Source organism: Nilaparvata lugens, chromosome 12, assembly GCF_014356525.2.
Source record: "Nilaparvata lugens isolate BPH chromosome 12, ASM1435652v1, whole genome shotgun sequence".
In the NCBI taxonomy this organism is placed as follows: domain Eukaryota; kingdom Metazoa; phylum Arthropoda; class Insecta; order Hemiptera; family Delphacidae; genus Nilaparvata; species Nilaparvata lugens.
In genome coordinates, this window is record NC_052515.1 from 10,623,912 (window position 1) to 10,647,362 (window position 23,451).

A 23,451-nucleotide genomic window follows, 5' to 3' on the forward strand; every position below is an offset into this window, starting at 1 on the left:
CTGTCTGAAAAAAAATTACAGGGAATAATGCAAAATGAATTTTAGTATATTTGGGTATTTACGATACGAGCTCCGATAGTGATCTTATCAAGAGTATAGTGTGTGGATACATGGGGTGGAACAAGGGTGCACAGAAAGGAAATTTTGGGAGATGAGACGGAGAAAGGAGGAAGAAGAGCAGGAATTGATGACGGGGAATGGATGAGGAGGAGTGAAAGAAGGAGAAAGAGCAGTGGAAGGAGGAGGAGGAGGTGAGGAAGAAGAGGAAGAAGAAGAATATGATGATGAAGAAGAAGAAGAAGAAGAGAAGAAGAAGAAGAAGTAGACAGAAGCAGAGCAAGATGGTGAGTAAGAGAATCGATAGCCTCAATTAAATTACCACCTTGCTTGAAAGCCTAACTGCTATCGAATTTGGGATGTTCTTCTTCTTCTCCCTCTTCGGCTATTTCATCTTCTTCTTCCTCTTCGGCTATTTCATCATCATCTTCTTCTTTTTTATTCTTCTTCCTCTTCTTCTTATTCGTCTGCTTCTTCTTTTTTTTTCATCTTCTTCTTCTTCTTCTTTGACTTCGTCTGCACCATCATTATCTTGTTCTCCTCCGGCTTTTTCTTCTTTTTCTTCCTCTTCTCCCTCTTCGGCTATTTCATCTTCTTCTTTTTCTTCTTTTTTCCTTCTTCATCTTTTTCTTCTTCCTCCTCCTCTTCTCCTTCTGCTATCTCATCTTCTTCTTCATCATTGACTTCGTCTGCATCATCATCATCATCATCTTCTCCTCCTCCTCCTTTTTCTTCTTCTTCTTCTTCTGCTATCTCATCTTTTTCTTCATCTTTATCTTCGTCTGCATCATCATCATCATCATTCATCATCATCATCATCATCATCATCATCATCATCATCATCATCATCATCATCATCATCATCTTCACTTCCCCCTCCTTTTCCATCTTCTTTTTCTCCTTCTCCTCCTCCTTTTTCTTCTTCTTCTTCCTCTTCTTCTTCTTCCTCTCTTCTTCTTCTTCTTCTTCTTCTTCCTCTTCTTCTTCTGCTATTTCATTTTTTTCTTCATCTTCAACTTCGTCTGCATCATCATCATCTTCATTTCCCCCCACTTCTTATTTTTCTTCTTTTTCTCCTTCTCCTCCTCCTTTTTCTTCTTCTTCCTCCTCTTCTTCTCCTCCTGCTATCTCATCATCTTCTTCATCTTTGACTTCGTCTGCGTCATCATCTTCTACTCCTCCTCCTTTTTCTTCTTCTTTTTCTTCTTCTTCTTCTTCTTCTTCTTCTTTTTCTTCTTCTTCTTTTTCTTCTTCTTCTTCTTCTTCTTCTTCCTCTTCTTCTCCATCTGGTATCTCATATTCTACTTCATCTTTGACTTCGTTGCATCATCATCATCATCATCATCCTCACTTCCCCCTCCTCCTTCTCCTTCTTCTTTTTCCTCTTCTCCTACTTCTCTTCTACTTGAAACCATTCCGTCTTGATCCGGCCACCGATAGTAGACAGCTGTCACAAACCACTGGCCGGCGGAAGATTGATAAACGCCTATGATTGATTAATATTGATTGATGGATCATTGATGCATCTCGACCCACGACCTAATACTACTGAGTACAGTGCTCAATCACTCCATTCACATTATAATCATGTCTCTTCGAATTAGGATCTAACTAAGATATCAGTCTTGTCAGTTGAACGTCCTAATGGGTCAACTTTTGTCAAAGTTCATCTTTATTCTTGAATTCTGAGACTTTTAGGGCCGGTTTCCGAGCTCGGGGTTCATACAAGTTTTAGACTTTAAACAGCTGGAGTCAGAAAATTGGCTTTCCGAAACGGGGCAACGAAGTCGTAATCATTGTTAAAGTAACTTTAAATTTCGAGAAACTACAAAATTGAACACAAAATAAAATAGAGAGAAAATAGTGTAAAGTTTCAGCTATTTTGAATTATTTTGGAGTCTCTCATTTCATCAAGGAAAAACGTTTCCAACGTTCATTATAGAAATGAGAAAATAAATATTTTGCTGCAACTATTTACTACGACTATGCCCCGTTTTGGAAAGCCAAATTTCTGACTCTAGCTGTTTAAAGTCTAGAACTTACCTCAATAATCCCGAGCTCGGAAACCGGCCCTGAATTTCATTTGAGTTTATAGTCTCGCATTGAAAATAAAGTAATCATCAATATAAATAGCTTCAACATCGAAGAGTGTTCAAAAATGTTGATATAGTATAAATATTGTTCTGTTGGTTATAGGATTATTTATTTATTTCATTGGCAATTACAGATCATAATTATAATAATAGATTGGGAGAAGACAACGGGCATAGCCCAAAACTGTCTTCTCCCAAATTTTTACAAATGAAAGTTTCAAAAAAGAATAAGGTTAAGATTTCACTTCCACTTCAAAAAGTCCAATTTCCACTTCAAAACTAATGACTAGACTAAAAATTTTTAATTTTGATATTTAAAAACTGATTAAAATCAAAAATATTGAAAATGTTCTTGATTAGCATGAATTAGGATGAGTACTTACTGAATGAATTCATATTGATGGAAGCATCAAGGAATTAGTTCACTCACCTGAAACAAAGAGAAGAGATATTGAAATGAAATTGATAGATTCTTCATTCCTTTATTCTCGCAATAATAGTCAAGACAAACCTGCTCTTGAGTTTGAATGACTTTCTGAAAACATCAAGTTTGATCGATTAGTTTTATGCCTATTAGTCCAGTCTTTTTTTAATTTTCTTTGAATCTATTCTGAACTCAAATTTTTTCGTGTTACTGAATTCAATGAAAATTGTGAGCAGTAAGTAATATTCATAGTATTGGTTATTCAATTACTGTTAGATAGTTATAATAAGGGAACGGGATGGTTAATGTTCAGCCACATTAATATTACTAAAAAACTGGTTTATTACAATAAAACTCCCAAGCTATTAGCTAAAAACTAAACAAGTAAAGGACACATTGAAAGAATTTTTTGTAACTAACTCTTGTATGTATTATTGTAATTTATCTAATATTTTGTGTAATTGATGTTGTAGTTTTAGTTTTTTTTTGGGAAATAAACATTTATCCATTTATCTGTTGTAGATCCATACTTTTTCATTGTTAAAATTAAACTTGAATTCAAAAAAACACTTTTGAAGTGAAAATACACTTACTTTTGTAGTGACGATCGTTTCGACCTGTTGTTGGTCATCATCAGACTGTGGGAATTTACTCATCAGTAAATTCCCATAGTGAGTAAATTCCCACAGTCTGATGATGACCAACAACAGGTCGAAACGATCGTCACTACAAAAATAAGTACACTTCACTTCAAAAGTGTTTTTTAAATTCAAGTTTAATTTATTTATTTATTTATTTATTTATTTATTTATTTATTTATTTATTTATTTATTCATTGGGAGTGGAATGTATGTGAAGAGCACTTTCCAATGGTCTTGGAAATCATCTTCATTTCCTTCAAATCTAGTCTAACACATCATTTGTTGATAGTAATTTCTTTTTACTGAGAATAATTATACAGTTGGTAAGATTCATAGTATAGGTCATTCTATTCTTGTTGAAGATTCTTCATGTTTAAATGACTGTATTCTTCACCATTATAACCAACTAGAATAGGCCTACTTTATCTGAAGTAAATGTTTATCAGAATGTTAAAAGAGCAGAATGTTCGATTGCTTCAGAAATTAATTCATCAGGTAGACTAATAATCAATGAACAAAACAATACCCAAGCAATTTAAACGGTTTAAGCTCTCGGAACAGTACAATATTACAAGTAAAATTGATTAAAATGTGATCAAATAAATCAAATCTGACAATTGAAACCTCATCAAAGAATGGCCAAACAACAAATGTAATAAAAATGATTAAAATGTGATCAAATCAAATCTGACTATTGAAACCTAATCCAAGAATGGCCAAACAACAAACAAAAGTCATAAAATGTTGAAACTCCATTGGGACAATTTTCAATCGATTTCCAATGAAAAAAAACATTATTAGTTCATGATGAAAAAGACATTATTAGTTCATGGAACTTTGGAAAAATTCAGAGAGATTTGAGAATATCAAAACAAGAGTTCCTCCCAGAGATAGAACAATAGCAAAAAACAGTATTGATCCTTGAGATCAGAGAATATCAAACTGACCTCATAATGTGTTTGATCATCCAGAAGCTTTATTAAACTGATGTTTTTCAATGTTTGATGATTAGCAAGAGAAATAATAATGGGAGACTTGGGTCTGGTTGCACAGAAGCCTATTAGATTTTGATTCAATAACGAAAACTGATGAAATAAGCTTTTTTTTTGAAAAGGAATCTTCTCTGAATGGTTCTCTTTGAATTTATCACGGTTGGAATTCAACAGGCATTTGTGCAACTGAGCATAAAACTATGAAATGCATTACTTCAATATTTTTTAATGGAGGTTACTCTACTCCATTAAAAGAAATTGAAGAATTACATCAGTAGACGTTACACAAAACATCATTGATAATAAACATATGTGAATAAACATAATGAACTATATACAGATTATCACAGTAAAATTCAATTAGGAATCATCAATTTACCGAGAAAGCTTTGAGAAAAACAAGGCACTGTATGATGCCCTCCATGGTATCACCGGAGAGACAGAAAGTGCCCGTCAGATGTCTGCCCTTGCGTGTGAGTGCAGCCGTCGGCAACGCTATGGCTGCAGCCGTCTTGGGGTGCAGCCCGAGCAGCCGCTCCAGAGAATCCATCTGGCAACGCAGCACTTGATACTGTATCACGAATGGCAACGAGAGCACACTATGTGTTGCATGTGTATCACAGAATCATGGAAATGGGAGCGTAATTTCTGTAGCATATGATCATGGAATTCATTCTGGTAACGCAGAAATTGATACTGTATCACAAATAGCAACAGGAGCGCACTATGTGTTGCATGTGTATCACAGAATCATGGAAATGGGAGCGTAATTTCTGTAGCATATGATCATGGAATTCATTCTGGTAACGCAGAAATTGATACTGTATCACAAATAGCAACAGGAGCGCACTATCTGTTGCATTTGATCAGTAGCTCATCTGGCAACGCAGCACTTGATACTGTATCACGAGGGGCAACGGGAGCACTCTATCTGTTGCATGTAATCACAGAATCCATTCTGGTAACGTAGCACTTGATACTGTATCATGAATGGCAACGGAAGCGCACTAATTGTTGCATGTGATCAGTCGCTCAAGGAATCTATCATGGTAACCCAGCACATGGTAGCCCACACAATGATTTTGGCAAAGTGTTTTTTGGGAATTCATCGTTTTTAGGTTAAGATCAGTCACTCAGATAATCATTTTGGCAACACAGTACTTGATACTGTATCTTGGGAGCGCAATATCAGTAGTAAGCTTTAGAAAGCCGTGTATCGATGTTTACAACGTTTTTGATGGTAAGAGCGCACTATCTGTAGTTACAAATTTGATGAAGATGTCATGGAGAATAGAATCAACTGGGTTGCACTCAATACTGCATCACAGCATCACTGTTGATAACACGCATCCCCAGAGCGTACATAGTAATGTAGCCTATATTACCATTAAGAATAACTATGTGTGGTAGCAAATAATGTGAAGATCCTCAAGATTGGAGTTTGTAGGAAGGAACACTAAGAGGAAAACAGGATTGAATAGTGATTACGGAATTTAGAGAAAATTTGGAGAGGGATTGAGGGATAGATAAGAAGAATGTGATGGAGAGGATATTTGAAAGTTTTTTCTTTATTAACAATTATCACCGATCTTGAAGGTACACTTTCAAAATGGCGACCGATACGAACTGAGCCGCCATATTGATTTCTCACTCAATTTGAACTGTTTTCGAAGTTGTTCAGTTGAGAGTCAAAGTTATATTTGAAGGAATCACCGGCGTAGAATACATTCTCTAATAATAGCAGCAGTAAGGTCTTTAGCTGCCATAATGTTTTTGTCCATTGCATTGAGTCCTCCATCATGGAAATTTGGAACATCACTATCATTATTGTCATGCATGTTGAAAGATATAGAATTATTTTTACAAATTTGTTGTTGAAGTCTATACACAACATAAGAATTATTTGAAGATTTGTAGAATGTTTATCATCTAAGAAGTCTGTCACACATTTTTAATACAAAGTCTGTCAAAAGTTAAAATGGATCATTATTGTAGGATCAAGTCCATTGAAATTTTTCTATTTATTGTCTTCAATTTATACTGCACTTGGTGATTTTCCTGTAAAAAGAGAAAGGACTTGATCAATTCTGTTTATTTCCTGTAATATCTTCTCTAAGATGAAAATTCCATTTTGTATGATATTCACTGTATGTTGATTTAGAAATGTACTGTTGTATGAGTGTGGTAGAAAACTCATTTATTTCAGCTACCCTATAATATAAGCTATATTATATTATATTATTTCAACAATAATATATAGCCTGCATTATAGCAATACAGATGTATTGTATGGTATGTGCTTTAACAGAGATTGAATCGATATTTCAAGAAGTTAGCTCATTCTACAATATCTCATTTGGGAAATTTAATCAAGTTTAGGATATTAATGAACTCAAGCCAGCCAGGTCGCTCGATATTATTATTTTCAATGAACTCATTCATGAACACCACTTGGGAAAATTCAGATTACATTGCTTGAAATTCGATAAGTTTTATATAATGGGAACAATAATAAAAGTATTGTTATGTAAGAGTAATTACTTTCCTCTGTAGTGGAAATTCTGTTTGAGAGAATAGTAACATGATAGAGCAAAATATATCAAGTATATGAATGGGATTGTTCGTTTTTAATACGTTTCTCAACTGTATATCTGAAAAAACTGTGGTTTACACATGGTTTGTAGTTTAATTTTGTAAGAAAAAAAATCATACAAGATGAAATTTCCTATTATCAAATAATTTTCTATTATTATGGCAAATAATCAAACCAACAGATTTTCAAGAAGAATGGACATCAAGGCAATCTAATAAACAAAAATTGATCAAACGCAACAAAATCAAAATTCTGGTAACGACAAATTTGGGAAGAATTCCCATGCACTCAAATTTGACCATGCATTTCATTCCAACCATTTCTTATCATGCAAATCATTCATTGTAAATGAATAAATTAATTATTGTAGAATTATTACTGCCATTTTTTCTCTGTTTTTCAAATGTGATGAATATATATATTCCTAGATATATGTGGAAAATATGAAGATACATATTTGGAGTGATCCATGGTCTGGTGGATAGAGTGCTTACTTAGAACCAAAGAGATCCCGGGTTCAAATCCGCTAATCACTAAAAGTTTTTGATCAGATCACTCCCGTGTTATCGGATGGGCAAGTTGAACTGTCGGTCCCGTCTGAAGTATGACAGTCGTGAGGCCCATTGACGGCTTAAATTATGTATTCAGGCGAGATGGGACCTTCCCGCAAGGGACTCCCAACAACAAGAGCCGTATTAATTCACTTTTACATATTCCCACAAGGTAACTTACATAATTAAGTATTTATTTATTGTTACAGGCATGGATCATACAATATTTGAATGAAACCTTCATGAGATACTGATCTTTCAATCTATAGTGAGGTCCACATTATAATGGCAGAGTACGATTGACAATGCTGTTTCTGTCCTTTTCTATCATACATCAAAACAGATAGCACTATCTGTCTCTCGCTTTGCAATGTTGTCTATTTGCCAGAATATTTTATATTTACTTTTGACAGTGACTGTACAAAACTGAACAAACCATATTCTCAGCCGCCATTTTTTTTCTTCATTCTATCAAAATACTTGAGTATACAAGTCGTATAATTGATTTAAAATGTATTTTTGAAACAATAAAATAATTTTAAAACATTACCTTATGATAAACACAAATTAAAATACCTGAAATGACATTTTAAAAGTTGATAACTAACCATCCTAGACTTCATCCATGCTTAAGTTAGCCTACCCGTATCGGTTAGACCTACTTGTACCGGTATAAATAATAATGAAAAGTTATTTCAGAATTAATCCATTGAAATTACTTATTTTTAAATAGGATTTCTATTTTTCTATTATTTTTGAAGGAAACTGGAATAGAATACCTACCAAATAACTCAATTTCTGTTGTTTTGAAATTCAGATTGTTGTATCACAGCTTTTTAAATTAGCCGCCATTTCAGGTTTTTATAAAGATAAAAATCTGATATCAGTCATGAAAGAAAATTTTTGAATCAAATTATGAAAGAATATATTTTCTCGATCAATTTGACATCATCATCATCATCTTCACTTCAGGGATTAGGTTTATTAATGAGCCTGTTCCGGTACCCATCTCTTTCTTGGTCTCCCTACATCTCTTTTTCCTGTAGGTCTATAGTTTTGGACTACAACTTGACATTAAATTGATTATTTTATCAAGGAAATGATAATTATCATCAGATTAAATTTGATGAGATGAATTGAGTAACAGCTGTGTACAGTCAGTGGCAAAATGGAGAGATTTGGCAACGTTTTTCTCCTATCATTCTTCACTGCCATTATAACATGGACCTCACTATAGAAGTGTATTTTCAAGAAATATAGTATTGAGAACCAATCACAGTGAACAATCTCAAGAATCACAAACTGAGTTTATAAGCCGTGGATTCAAACTCCTTTGTCCCGCAAACAATAGTTCAGCCGCGTTGACTAATCAATCGAATTATAGTTCTGAATTGACTCCATCCGTTCTCAAGTCCAATATCCACTGATCAGCGTTGGGTGTGAATTTCAAAGACCTACTCAAGATGGCGTCAGAACTGAGAAGCGCAAACTTGGACTCAAGTGGAGACACGATCTTAATTCGAAAACAAACTTGAGTCCGGCCGCCACTGCTGGACAGACCAGGCTGCTAAGTCGATTATGGAAATTGTGAAGTCCCATTTCAGAAGACTTGATGGATAGAGATCGTGAAGTTAGAGGGAAAGAGGAAATGATAAAGAAAAGAAAAGACGAATGAAGAAGTGGGAGAGAAGTTTTGAGGAACAAGAAGAGATAGTGAAGATGTACAGGACTAGATGGGAGAAGTGATCATGGAAGTGAGAAGAAAAGACGAATGAAGAAGTGAGACAGAAGTGTTGAAAAACAAGAAGAGATAGTGAAGATGTACAGGACTAGATGGGAGAAGTGATCATGGAAGTGAGAGGAAAAGAGGAATTGATAGAGAAGAAAAAAGACGAATGAAGAGATAGCGAAGTTGCAAGGACTAGATGGAGATCGTGATAATGGAAGTGAGAGAAGATGAGATGATGATAGAGAAGGAAGAAGAAAAGGAGGAGATGGAGTGAGAGAGAAAGGCTGCAGAGCTAGAAGAGATAGCAAAGGTGTAGCCTTGAATGAGGAAGAGAGGAAGTAGAGGAGAAACAAAGGAGGTGGAGGAGAAAGAGAGGAGGTGAAGGAAGAGAGAGAAATTTATGGAGATAGTGATGCTGGAAGTGAGAGGAGAAGAGGTGATGATAGAGAAGAAAGACGAAAAGAAGAAGATAGAGTGAGAGAGAAGGGCTGAAAAACTAGAAGAAATAGTGAAGTTTCACAGGACTAGATGGAGATCGTAATCATGGAAGTGAGAGGAGAAGAGGTGATGATAGAGAAGAGAAACGAAAAGGAGAAGATGAAGTGATAGAGAAGGACTGAGAGAAGAGGTGGCGAAGTTGCAAAGTACTAGATACTAGATGATGCAGGGATCGTGATGACGAAAGTTAGAGGAGGAGAGGTGATGATAGAGAAGAAAGACGAGAAGGAGAAGATGGAGTGAGAGAGAAAGGCTGCAGAACTAGGAGAGAAAGCGACGGTGTAGCCTTGATGAGAGAAGAGAGGAAGTAGAGGTGAAACAAAGGAGGTGGAGGAGAAAGAGAGGAGATGAAGAAAGAGAGAGAAATTGATGGATATAGTGATGATGGGAGTGAGAGGAGAAGAGGTGATGATAGACAAGGAAGACGAAAAGGAGAAAATGGAGAGAGAAAGAAGGGCTGAAGAACAAGAAGAGATAGTGGAGTTGCACAGGATTAAATTAAAATAATGATGATGGGAGAGAGAAAGAACGTGGTGAAGATAGAGAAGAGGAAATGTAAAAGATAGAGAAGTAGTGAAGGGCTGGAGAACTAGAAGAAGTAGCGGAGGATTAGCCTGGATGAAGAAAGAGACGAAGTAGAGGAGGTAGAGGAGAAAGAGAGAAGGTGGAGAGATAGAGAGAGAGAAAGAGACATAAACAAAGAGAGATAGAGAAGAAAGAGAAACGAAGAAACAAGAAGGGATGTGAGAAGCAGGAGACGAAGTCTAAAAGGAAATGGGAGTTTTAACGAGGAGCTGGAGCTGTAAGGAGTGAAAGGAAAAGAAAAATATGTAGGAATTAGAATAGGAAGAACAAGAAGAAAACGAAAAAGAAGCAAGAGATAAACTAAGGAGAAGTCAGTGAGAGAGGAGGAAGAAGGAGAGAAAAACAAGGAGAGGAGAATACGAACGAGTAGGGAAGAGAATGAAGAAGAGAAGAAGGAGAAGGAGCAGTAAATGAGAATTAGGAAAAAAGGAAAGCTGGGGGGAAAGAACATGAGAAGAAGAAAAACAAGAATGAGAGAAAGAAGATTAAAAACAATTAGAAAGTATAACAAGGAGAAGGAGAAGAAAGAATATGAAGGAGGAGAAAAAGAAGGGGGGAAGAAAATGAAAATAAAAGAATAGTGAAGAAGAAGGAGAGGGTTAGAAAAAAAATAGTTTGTAAGAGGATGCAAGAATCAGAAATCAAACAGCAAATATACAAAGAAAAAACAAACAATTGACAAACTCAAGTAAGCAAAAGACTAAAATAGGAAATGAAAGAAGAAGACAAAACCGGAAGAAAGAAAATTCACAGATTAGTAGGAATAGAAGAGAAGAGAAACAGAAACCTTGTAGATAGTTTGAATTGCGTGATTCCCTTCTCCGAAGCAAACATTGTTAGCGACTGCGATATCTCTGGTTGCCAACCGAATTAGTTGAACAAAGTGGACAGTAGACAAGGATAGAAGATAAAGAAGACAACACATTGGAAAAAGGACAGAACATGAAGAGGACAAGACAGTAGACAAAGAGGGTAAGACCATCTTGACCAACTTGCCTTCCAACTTACTCAACTAACTAGATGCCAGTTACCAGAGCAGGACTTACAAACAAACAAGATTTGAAGATGTCCACTGCTCATTCTGATTTGGATTATGTTGGTAGCACTGTATCTACAAGATAATATTTACTTGGTGCAACTTTATGTACACGTTTCAAGGTTTCGTTTAGTGACTACTTTAGTTGATGTTATTCTAATTATGAATAAATATCGGGGACCGAACTTCGCTCTGGAGTGTAAAAGCATAGAAAATTTGTAACGAAAGATTGAATTTAGGCCTATAGTTTATATTTTTATTTATTCATTTTCTCAGTCGTACAATATTATTTTTTCGCCCCACTTGGATGTAATGAGCTGGATTACGTGCGTCATATGGAGGCCGAAAATGATTGTTTTCTGACCAGGCCGGTAAAATTTTTACGGCCCTAGGGCTGTAGAATAACCTTGAAGTCAGCTGATTCTGATTTGTTGTAAACGTGTTTACAAAGTAGTATATGAAACGGAATCAGTTTATGCTTCTAGAATTGAATAAAGTATTTTGCAATAAGATACTATCATTTTATTTGGATGAATGAAATACAGATAAGATATATATTATAAACTATCTAAATTTGATTTTCAGAGTAGGATAGAACTTCTAACCTAAACTTCCCAAGTCGATGACAACAAGCATTGTTGACCTTGACATTCAGATTGGCCAAATTTCAAGTGTGTTGAAACAGCTGATCAAAAAACTATTCATTATTTGTGTTTATTATTTAATAATTAAAACATTTATAATGATATCATCTTATTGTCATATGAAAGAATAAAAAAGTATAAACTCAACCTCCCACATAATTGAACATAATCTTTTAGGTTATTTAGACAAATCAGAATAAAAAATAAAAATACTTGGACAATTTCCTGATATTAAGATTACCTCAGATTTGCTAGAGCTATGACCTTCCACTTTTGCTTTCGGAAGTGCTTAATGAACAATTATTCTCATATAATATATATTGTATATTTTTCTGTGTGGCGAAAAATAGCGTTCGCACCATGGGCAAAAATGTTTTTCCGGCTCTCAATCTTTTCAAAATCGATTTCGAGCCGGAAAAGTCTCATTTTCGGCCCTAGGTGCGAAATATACTATTACAGTTATATGAGGAGGCACAACAGGCTTATGCCCAAGACTGTCCCTTTTCATATTTATACTACAGTCCAAATCAAAATCTATGTTGAGCTCCTATCACTCATCAAAATAACAATTTACTCACACTTCAAAAAAAAAAACACATCATCAATTACTATGAAATCGATTTAGAATGATATACTATGTTTGCTACAATATTTCTTAATATACTATGTACTATTCTACACTAACAGCATCTAGTTATTATTTTGGACTTTCTAAAGTGAACATGTTTTCCAAAAAAAGAGAAATAAAAAAAAGTTTTTCTTGCTGAATAATTCTTCTCGTGAGATCAGCTGAGGAATAACCCAAACATGTACTCGCTCACTCACTCCCATTACGGTATCGACAGACGAAAAAATTCCCAGCTGTTTTTCCAAGGACGTATTTATCCTTTTAATGTCCTTCAGCGAGTTATCCCAGGGTTGAGACCTAGTGCGATCGAATTTTCATATCATTAACCTACTTTGTTCCAAATTTCGTGAGAATCGTTAGAGCCGTTTTCGAGATCCGGTCACATAGAGATAAAAAAATAAACATAAAAACATATATAAACAGAAATTGCTCGTTTAAGGCTAGTTTCACACTCATTCGGTTCGTTTCGTTTTCGGTTTGTTTTCGGCAAATTCCGATAAGTGTGAAACGATGATTCAGTTTGAATTCGGTACCGAATAGCAAACCGCATAGCACCGAACGCCCCCTCGACACGAATAGGTTTCATCATATTCGAATTCGTTGCTAGGGAGACAGAAAAAACAAAGTCTTTTTCACAAGCTTGCCTTTTTTGTTTTCATTTTAACCTGATATCGTGATTATCTGTTTCAAAATTCTCCAAGTCAAAATCATATGGTCAATTCATTTCTGTTAGTTCACAGGAACATTTTTTTCTTAATGAATAGTTTGCTGAAAAAAAATATGAAAGATATAAATTAAAACTTAAGGAGAATTCTCATTTTTCCACGAATATTACATGATTTCATCAATGGAGAGGAGAGATGAAGTTTATATACCATGTGTCAAAACAAGGAACAAATTTTCAATTTAAAAAAATAATCTCTCTGAACATCCAAAATTAACATAATCAAAAAGAAACTATTCAAATAATTCACAATTTTCAATTAGCAAACTTTAAAATTTTTTTGTTCAAGAAATAACATCTTACAATTTCAATCAGCTGTGCTGAATAGTGGGTTGTGTTTTTTTCTGACTCTAAATTTACAATTTACAATTTAACACCAGCTGTTATATTTAAATATACCAGCATGAACTGTGAAAATCCAAAACACAGCTGTGTTTGAGAAGAAAATACCTAATTAGAACCGTACGAATTAAAACCTGACATGAATGAAAGCCTCATTCGTTTTCGGTAACGAACCGAACCGAACCGAAAACGAACCGAAAGAAGCGTGTGAATCTAGCCTAATAGTATAGTATTACAAAACATTACATGCCACTGCATTTTATACTACAAAGAAACGAAAGTCATTTTATTGAAAGGGAATAAGACCAAATGCATGAGCAAGGACTTGATATTCCAAGTGAGAGCTATTTTAGATTCTGTCAATGAAAATGAGAGGAGAAGGTTTCAATATTGAGTAGGCCTTCATTGGACACTCAATAATCAAATATCAATAACTTTGATTCAGCGATTTTCCGACAGGAATTCAAATTTTCCAGGTGTCTGACGAGTGAATTGACGTGTGACTGACAGCCTATTAAAATTCCTGCTGACATTGCAAAATCGACCCAATTCCATTGAACTAGAAGCAGTGTGAGAGGACAAGAAGTCTCACAGAAGGAAGGAAGAAGGAGAATTGAGAGGGGAGAGTTTAAGGAAGAAGAAGAAAAAGGAGAAGAGGAAGTAGTAAGAGAAGAAGAAGAAGAAGAAGAAGAAGAAGAAGAAGAAGAAGAAGAAGAAGAAGAAAAAGAAGAAGAAGAAGAAGGAAGAAGAAGAAAAATTGGTCAGACACGAATTGGAATCAGTGGTATCGAGAAGTCTGAAGATGTAATTTGTAAGTGACTCGGAACCCCCCCAAGACGGAAGCACGATGGTGTCAATTTTAATGAGGCAACCTGAGATGGATGATTCACGAGAACAAGGAAGGAGAAGACGAGAGAGAGCTGGATGAAGAAGTGAGGAGAATTATTGTGGTGGCGAAGAAGAAAGATGGGGAGTAAAAGGAAGTTTGGGGAGTATGGTTCTTTAGGAGTGTAAAGAGAATGTGGGAAATGAATAGGCAAGGTATAACAAAAATAACGAATAAGAGAGAAGAGTGATACTGTACAATAGTACCGATTACAACTGAGGTTGGATTAAATAGAATGGAATGACTTTTGTTTGCACAATATTTTTTGATTTTTGATAATTACTGTTCTAAATTTTGTACTTAATCATTGGTGAAATTTGAATCTAAATTTTCTGCACTATTTCGAAATAATATGTTTTTCTTTTAGTGCTTTCGAAAGGAATGGTTTCTTTTTGCTGATGATGCCTAGATTTTATATTTTTCATTTCATTCAAGTTTATGTATGAATAATTATGTTAATTTATTTATATTTTCGATGATATGTCATTATAAAGAGTTCGTAATATGTCTCGTATATTCTGAATTGGCAATAAATGAAAATGGAGTTTGGACCACTGAACCCACGAATATGGAGGAGAATGGAAGAGAATAGTGAGGAAATGAACAAGAAAAATCTGGTGTGGTACACTCACATAACTTTCCTTGCTCATATTTGAAACTACGATCTGACTTCTGTATATCTATATAAATATAAATGCGAAATGGCACTCACTCACTCGCATAACTAAAAATCTACCGGACCAAAAACGTTCAAATTTGGTAGGTATGTTCAGTTGGCCCTTTAGAGGGGCACTAAGAAATCTTTTGGCAATATTTTAACTCTAAGGGTGATTTTTGAGTGTTTAAAGTTCGTCTCTTAGCATGTATATTCTTCTTTTTCTCTTAATTATAACTGAAAATTGTCCATACCATATGTTAATATAGAACTGTAATCTAGAGAGAGTATCTCTTCGAAAGAGTTGTTAACTGGTAACTAAATTGATAATTTTGTCAGGTTGGCATTAAGTTGAGTTGACTTTGTTAGGTTGGCACCAAGTTGAAGATTTAAATGCATTTATCGCGGAAAAATTGATTGGGCATTGCTACTTCAATCTGGGGAATATTATATTACTAGCCGTCAGGCTCGCTTCTCTCGCCATATCCGTTTAGCCAGACGTTTAGTCTGGATCCCCGACTGGATCGTCCTAACATATGATAAAAATGCTCAAATGAAAAATGCTGCTTATCTCATTCTTGGACGAACCAGTCGGGGGTCCAGGGGGCGGAGCCCCCTGGTTAGACGGATACGGCGAGCGAAGCGAGCCTGACGGCTAGTTTTATTCATATTTTCGATGATATGTCATTATAAAGAGTTCGTAATATGTCTCGAATATTCTAAATTGGCAATAAATGAAAATGAAATTCGATGAAGTTTGGACTACTGAACCACGAATATGGAGGAGAATGGTGAGGAAATGAACAAGAAAAAGAGGTTAAAAAAGTTATGAAAACCCAAGAAGGAGGGAGATATTTAATAGTGAGACTGAGAAAGTCATCTTGATCATTTTCCTGTTTTACAGGGAAGTAGAATTAGTGAATAGTTCATTAGAAAAAGAAACTGATTACCTTATGTTATTTATGTAATTTATATTTAATATTATAATAAAGGGTTTTAGTGAAAGTATCAATAATTAATAATGAACCATAATTATCATTTAAAATATCTAATTTGCTAAGGAATCAATGATTAGAATGATACTTGAACAGACTACGCCTCAAATACTAGAAAAAAAATTATTTTTCCATCTACACTACTTGTCTCTTCTCCCTCTCCATCCTCTATCCTTCTTTTAATCATCCTCCACCGTATTCTCCCTCTCTGTCATTTCATTACATCTTTTCTCTCCGTTCTCAGCTTGAACAGAAGTAATTTGGAGAAAAGTTGTAAAAGTTGTCTTTCAACGTTTCTACACCACGAAAAGTTATGAAGTGGAAAAGAGTCGCCCTATAAAACACATCGTTCAAGCATTTAGTGATAATATAGCGACTGCATTTCCATCTTCCATCTACGTCTTTTATTTACTCAGAGTTATTATCTTGCCTCTCTATTTTCTTCTTCTTCTTTTTCTTCTTCTTCTCCTCCCACTTCTTCTTCTCCTTCCACTACACCTTCTTCTCCACCCTCTCCTTCTTCTTCTACTCATTGTAGTTGTCCTTCGCCTCTCCTTTTCTATTCTTCTTCTTTTTCTTCTTTTCTTCTTCTTCTTCCTCTCCTTCTTCTTCTACTCATTGTAGTTCTCCTTCGTCTTTCCTTTTATCTTCTTCTTCTTCTTCCTCTTCTTCTTCTTCTTCTCCTCCTCCTTTTTCTTATTTTTCTTCTTCTGCTCCTCCTCCTTCTTCTTCTTTTCCTTCTTCTTCTCCTCCTCTTTCTTTCTCTTCTTCTCCTCCTCCTCCACCGACTCCTTCTCCTTCTTCTTTTCCTCCCTCTGCTTCTTCTTCTCTTCCTACTTCTTCTTCTCCTTCCTCTTCACCTTCTTCTTCACCATCTTCACCTTCTTTTTCTACTTGTTGTGGTTGTTATTCTCCTTCTTCTTCTTCTCCTCCTCCCAATGCTTGTTCTTCTCTTCCTACTTCTTCTTCTCCTTCCTCTCCACCTTCTTCTTCACCCTCTCCTTCTTCTTCTTCTTCTTCTTCTACTCATTGTAGATGTTATTTGCCTCTCCTTTTCTATTCTTCTTCTTTTTCTTCTTCTCATTCTTCTTCTTCTTCTTCTTCTTCTTCTATTTCTTCTTTCCTCCTTCTTCTTCTTCTCTCCTCCTTCTTCCTGTTGATCTTCTTCATCTCCATCTTCTTCTTCTACTCATTGTAGTTACCCTTCCTTCACCTTTCCTCTTCTTCTTCTTCTTCATCATCAAATATTTTCTTTTCTTCTCTGCTCCAGCCGCCCGCTCCAGTTTTATTCACTTGGGAGTTATTTCCCAACAAAACATCAGTTTCATGCAATCTTTTCAGCGTTTTATGTCGTTTTAAAACTCTTATTCATCCTGCGTTGACAGTCTCTATCTTAAGCTCAAGCTGTAAATGTTAGTTAATAGCCGTCTATGCAGCGGTTGGTTGTATTATGATAGTCCTCAAATTACGATTTAGATATATAAGTTAAGACATGAGCGAATCTAGAAATAATTCATGAGTTTCCTGTATTGCAAAGATGGTAATGTTGGGGGAGATATCAATGTTGAAAGAAATTTATTTGAAATATTGTCACAATCATTTATTGATTGAAACATATTTAAGAAACTAGTTCCGGTTGTTACACAATTTTCAATTTACTTACTTTACAACAACAAATTCGAAACCATATTATTATATTAGATATCTCATAGGAGATTTTGTTATAAATATTTTACTCCACGATATCAAATAATTATCACTATACTCCTAAACAATAGACCCATACAGGATATTTCAATAGATGGAAGTTACTGAGATACTATTCAAAAAATCTGGTGTGGAACACTCACAAAACTTTCCTTGCTCATATTTGAAACTACGATCAGACTTCTGTATATGTGTTTATATAATTGTTTTTAGAGTACTTTTTCTTTGTGTGAATTGTGAAATTCGATGATTTTTTTAGTCGTAATTTTTTTAAAGTCGTCAAAACAGCTGTTCTACAGATGAAATATTTCGACTATGTGTTCTTTTTATGAACTGCGCTACCTAGCTACATCATGCACGAGAAGGAGGTTACTAAGTCCATTTCCCAAGGATGGGGTGGACCCCCCATTGGTTTCCCAGAAAGAAGACTCATGCCAGTTGATAGAGCTGATAAATAACTATACAGGGTATGAATTTGAAAAAAATCGGTCAAGTTATTTTTGAGAAGATCGTGAAAAACATGGTTTTTTAGTAATTATCCGCCATTTTTCTCAAGAATATTACGGAGCTCCTGCAATATTTTTCCAGAAAAAAACTCATGTCATTTGATAGGGCCTATCATAGTTATCCATGGATAACTTTGGCACTTTATAGCTATAGCTATCCATGGTATAAATTTGAAGAAAATCGTTAGAGCCGTTTTCGAGAAAACCGTGAAAAACATGGTTTTTTAGTCATTATCCGTCATTATTGGTAGAGCATCCTTCCTCTGATATTGTAGGCCTCATTATACTAATGATTCCTTATTATCAAACGTCAATTGTCTGAAAATCAAAAGCTGACTTGAAGGGATGTCACCAATAATTACAATCATGTGATGGAGAATGACTGCTCTTTTCTCTCTCTCTTTCTCTCTCTCTCTCTCTCTCTGTCTCTCTCTCACTGTGGCAGGGTTGTGTGTCAGAGAGGACCAGGAGTTCTAACTCCACCCTAATAAAGGCATATCATCAATCAATCACTCTCTCTCTGTCTCTATCTCTCTTTAATTCCAATCTATATCTAAATTTCTGAATTTCACTCACTCTCTCAAACCCCCTCCCACCCTATGCACGCCACCTTTTCCGCCTCATAATCATATTTACTCCTCTTCTCCCCTCTTTATTCTTCCTACTCCTTTGAATGTTTTCTTCTATTATTTATCCCTCTTCCTCATCTTTAGTGAGAATCTTCTCGTATTTCACGTTTTAATAATCTTTCTATTTTTTCGCATTCAGGAATCTATTTCATCACTTTAATTATGATCCCAACTTACTAATTGATGCTTTTCTTCTCCTCATTCCTCCTCTTCTTCTTTCCTTTCCTTCTCCCCTCCTCTCTTATTTCCCTTTCCTATTCTCATCGATTCATTTTTTATACTTTGTAAAATTAGTTGAATAATTAGCAATACCGTCATTTGATGCAAATTAGTGTATGAGCCAGTAAATATTGTAACATACATAAATAAAGAACTCTGATCTAATCTAATCTTATTTGTTACCATCTTCAGAGGATTCTTCTCATCTGTCCCTTTCTTTTTTCCGTTCTCTTATTTGCTTCCTTCTTATCCTCTATCATTTCCTCCTCCTTTTCTGCTTCATCTCTTCAATCCTTTCCCCACTCGTTACTATCATTAGCATCCCATCACATAATTATCCATTCTCTCCCTCTCAACAGAATTGCATCAATCCATCTCTCTCATCTCCGTTTATCACCGTACTTTCTCTCTCGCTTTCTCAGCAATCAGATCTTGTCAGCTCTATTAGAGAAAAGGTGTATCGGGAGACCTTTTGCGTTTTATCCCCGAGGGGACAACTGATTGGCGAAATCAGTGGTCATGGTAAAAGGGAGTGTGTGAGAGAGAGAGCGAGTGAGAGTGGGAGGAAGAGAGTGGACTTTGGGACGAGGATTTTATTGTCGTTCATCTGTCAGGGTTGAAGAGGGAACGAATGATGTCCCAATCAACTTACCTCCACTTACTACCATTTCCCTTTTCTTTCTTCCTCATCACCAACTCTCTCATCTCCTTCTTTTTACTCCTTCTTCTTCTCATTCTTATCTTTTTTCTTCTTCTTCTTCTTCTTCTTCTTCTTCTTCTTCTTCTTCTTCTCTATATTATCCCTCTTATCCTTCTACTCCCACTTCTCGTTGGATAACCAAAAGGGGTGGAAGATTGGAAGGATATCCTTAGATCTCCTTTTTGATGAATAACTAGAAGTTCAAACTTCACTGTTTCATGTGGGAAAGTTAAAGTAATAACTGTACTTTTTTTTATTTCATCACGTATCTCTGCTCTTAATACTTAACTGATACTCTTTAATATTACTTTTTGTGTAGTAGAAGTTGATATTGTAGTAATTATTCATATTGAATGAAAAAGACTAAGAAATTGTCAAAAAAACACTGTTTATCAATAACTAAGAAATTGTCAAAAAAACACTGTATTTGATAATTTCTTAGTCTTTTTCATTCAATATCTTTAATATTACTCTTACTTTTATTTCTCAACGCCAGATATTATGTCGAATTTTCTACACATCAATGAAGTTATCTGCATATTTATCTTCTTCTTCTCCTTCATCATCCCTCTTTCATCTAGTATCTCAGATTTATTGCCTCTGAGATTTACTTCTCAGATATTCTAGAGGTGCGTACAGACTTTCGCTCTGCTCCGCAATCGAACGTCACTCGAGCAGATCGATTGATGATCGACCGGGGAGCAAGAGTGGAACGCGAGAAGAGCTAACATCTCCCGTAACGTTCATGATCGGTGCGACTGCAGAGCGGGGCGGAGCGATTGCGGCACGAGAGCGGAGCGTGCGCGGAGCGGGTTGGAGGCGTATATTTGTACGCAGCTCAATAGTATAACAATGAAACTTTCAATTCTGACATTTTTCAAATTTATTTAAATGATAAGATTTTTCTGTAACATAAAACTATAAGTTCTTCCATCTTTCCTATGAACTCAGAATTGTATATTTGAAATGTTTCTACTTCCTACCTTACTCTAATATTTTCCTCTCTCTATTGTGTTCACTCATTTTCAAGTGAGTATGATAAATGTTGAATTGATAATAATAAAAAGAATACCTCATAACCACTTCATCTTACTACATCTACACATCACATCTCACAAAACACTTTGTTAGAAATAATTCCTCCTTTGAATTACCATTCATTTGAATTTCTGTCAGCTTTCCGTAATTCAGATGATACATACTAAACATTTGTTAAAGTAGTCAGATAAAAAATTACCAACATTATATGATCCCAGTATCATTATTCAAGTCCCAAATTACAAATAAAATCCAATTGAAAGCTACGAATAAAGAACAATGGATGAGACACGGTGTCGTCGGAAAATACTGGAAAAGTGGGTGAGAAGCTGTGCAAGATGCTATCGCGAGGAAAAGCCAGTCCCTTGGCGACCCTTCCGACTCGGAAAACTTGGAAAAGCGCTTTCCACAGAAACACAGAACACACGGTAGCGGCGCCAAATTGAGAAAATAAAACTGTTGAGTGATGCGCTTTTCATGATAACAAGCTAGATAATCCGTTACAGTTTTCCTTTTCACTCAGTTTTCCGGTGTTTCACGAGTTTTCCAGATTTCCACAAATCTGATTGGTTAGTTTATCATCTGTTTGTTTTATTCCCATCCTGTATTTTCCCTACTTCTCTCCAGATGTTCTCTTTCTTTATATAATCAACCATTCATTGAACAGTCTTTTCGACTTTTTTATAACATTTTACTCAAAACACTTCAAATATTTTTTTTCTAAATCAATGAAAAACCTTCAACGTTTTATATCATATTCCTCAAAACACTTCAAACAATTTTTTTCTAAATAAATAAAAAAACCTTCAACGATTAGTTGACAGTAGGAGGACGTTGAGTGGAAACAGTCAGAGACTTTCATTAGTTTTATGACATTATAGATTATTTACAAAGGCTGTTGAACATATATACTGGAAGCCATAAACACGATCACACCAGTAATCATCAATTACATACTTCATTCAACAAGTAGCTGGTAACCCGTGCTTCGCAAAGGTCCAATTAAAAACTTGACAAAATGAAAACTTGACATCCTGGTATTGAATGAAAAAGACTAAGAAATTGTCAAAAACCACTGATTTATTGATAATTAGAAAGACCGGTTTCGGTTATTACACCATTGTCTGATAAACTAATTGTTCACATAGATATGATAAACAATTCACATAGATTCATGATAAACAATACTTCACATAGTTGCTTATGAAGACATATCTAATTGCAATGACTAATCGGTGTGAGTTGCGTCACAAGCAGCTATGTGAAGTATTGTGACTAAACGTGTCTGACTAAACGTGTCACAAGCAGGTATGATAAACTAATATTATTGTTTATCAGAGATTGACAATAGTGTAATAACCGGAACCGGTCTTTCTAATTATCAATAAATCAGTGTTTTTTGACAATTTCTTAGTCTTTTTCATTCAATATGAATAATTACCACCTTCTCAACTACACCTTATCAACTTCTCAACTACACAAAAAGACATCCGGGTATCTTCAATCATTTTGAATAGGCCCATAACCATCTTCGGGAATTGGAAATCTATTTGAAAAATTTCATGTTAATCAGTCCAGTAGTTCAGACGATGTCTCATTCGTGAATTTCCTTAGGCTGGGCGGTAACCGGTTAGTCAAGACAAGACTAGTCACGTTTAGTCACAATACTTCACATAGTTGCTTATGAAGACATGTCTAATAGCAATGAATAATCAGTGTGAGTTGCGTCACAAGCAGCTTATGTGAAGTATTGTGACTAAAACGTGTCTGATCAAGTCTTGTCTTTTCTTAACTAATTGGTGTGCGCCTAGCCTAAGGCCTAAGCTATTCGTGATTATAAAGGTGCGTACAGATATATCAGCTGATGCCAAGCTTTTTATATCTGTATCTTACCATTTATGTAAAAATACAGATATAATCAGCTGGTTTAAAAGTGAATTGCTCATGTTCGCGGCGCGTATATCTGTACGCACCTTAAGCTAATCATTTCCTTCATTATATTGAATGTGGATAATATTCTACTCCTCTACTAGAATTCGATAGAGGTAATTCGATAACTGAGATACATTTGAATGATTTTTTTTAATTTGATGCCCAAGGTTTGATGAACTCAAGGTTTATGCATAAGTAATAAGACATGATTGAAATAAATAAACTGAACTAGAGAAGGGCGAATTTTTTTTTTTTAATTAATTCTCTCTCTGGTCGATACTGATCACAAATAATTGATCAATACACTTCCACTCCAGTCTAATTCGAAGATTAATTATTTCTATATCCTCCATCACGCACTCCGAAATTCCATTAAAAATCCCCTATTCCTCATTAACAGATTAGTGAATCGATGCATAAAATCCCTACATTTTAACTCTGAAAAATATCAAGGATAAAAACAAATTGAGCTAAAAAGCTCTGAAAAACATGACGGCTAAAAATATATGAAAAATCGGGAACAGCCCTACTCCATTACTGTTGTTATTGTTGGAGGATTTCCATTAACGATCGGTTCACTTTAAACTGTCACTACTGGTTGAAACGAGAAGCATTGTTGTTATCTATTATGAATGCTGTCGGTTTGG

At 35.2% G+C, this 23,451-nt stretch overlaps 1 protein-coding gene across 1 annotated transcript in view; it reads right to left on the reverse strand.

Moving 5' to 3' along the window:
• Positions 1-23,451, reverse strand: part of LOC111052237 (neurobeachin) — a 790,401-nt gene that overhangs the window by 711,757 nt on the left and 55,193 nt on the right. Inside the window, 1 exon segment of the mRNA XM_039439449.1 lies at positions 4,587-6,265. Within this exon segment, the coding sequence (XP_039295383.1) occupies positions 4,587-4,757 (171 nt within the window). The 5' untranslated portion in view covers positions 4,758-6,265.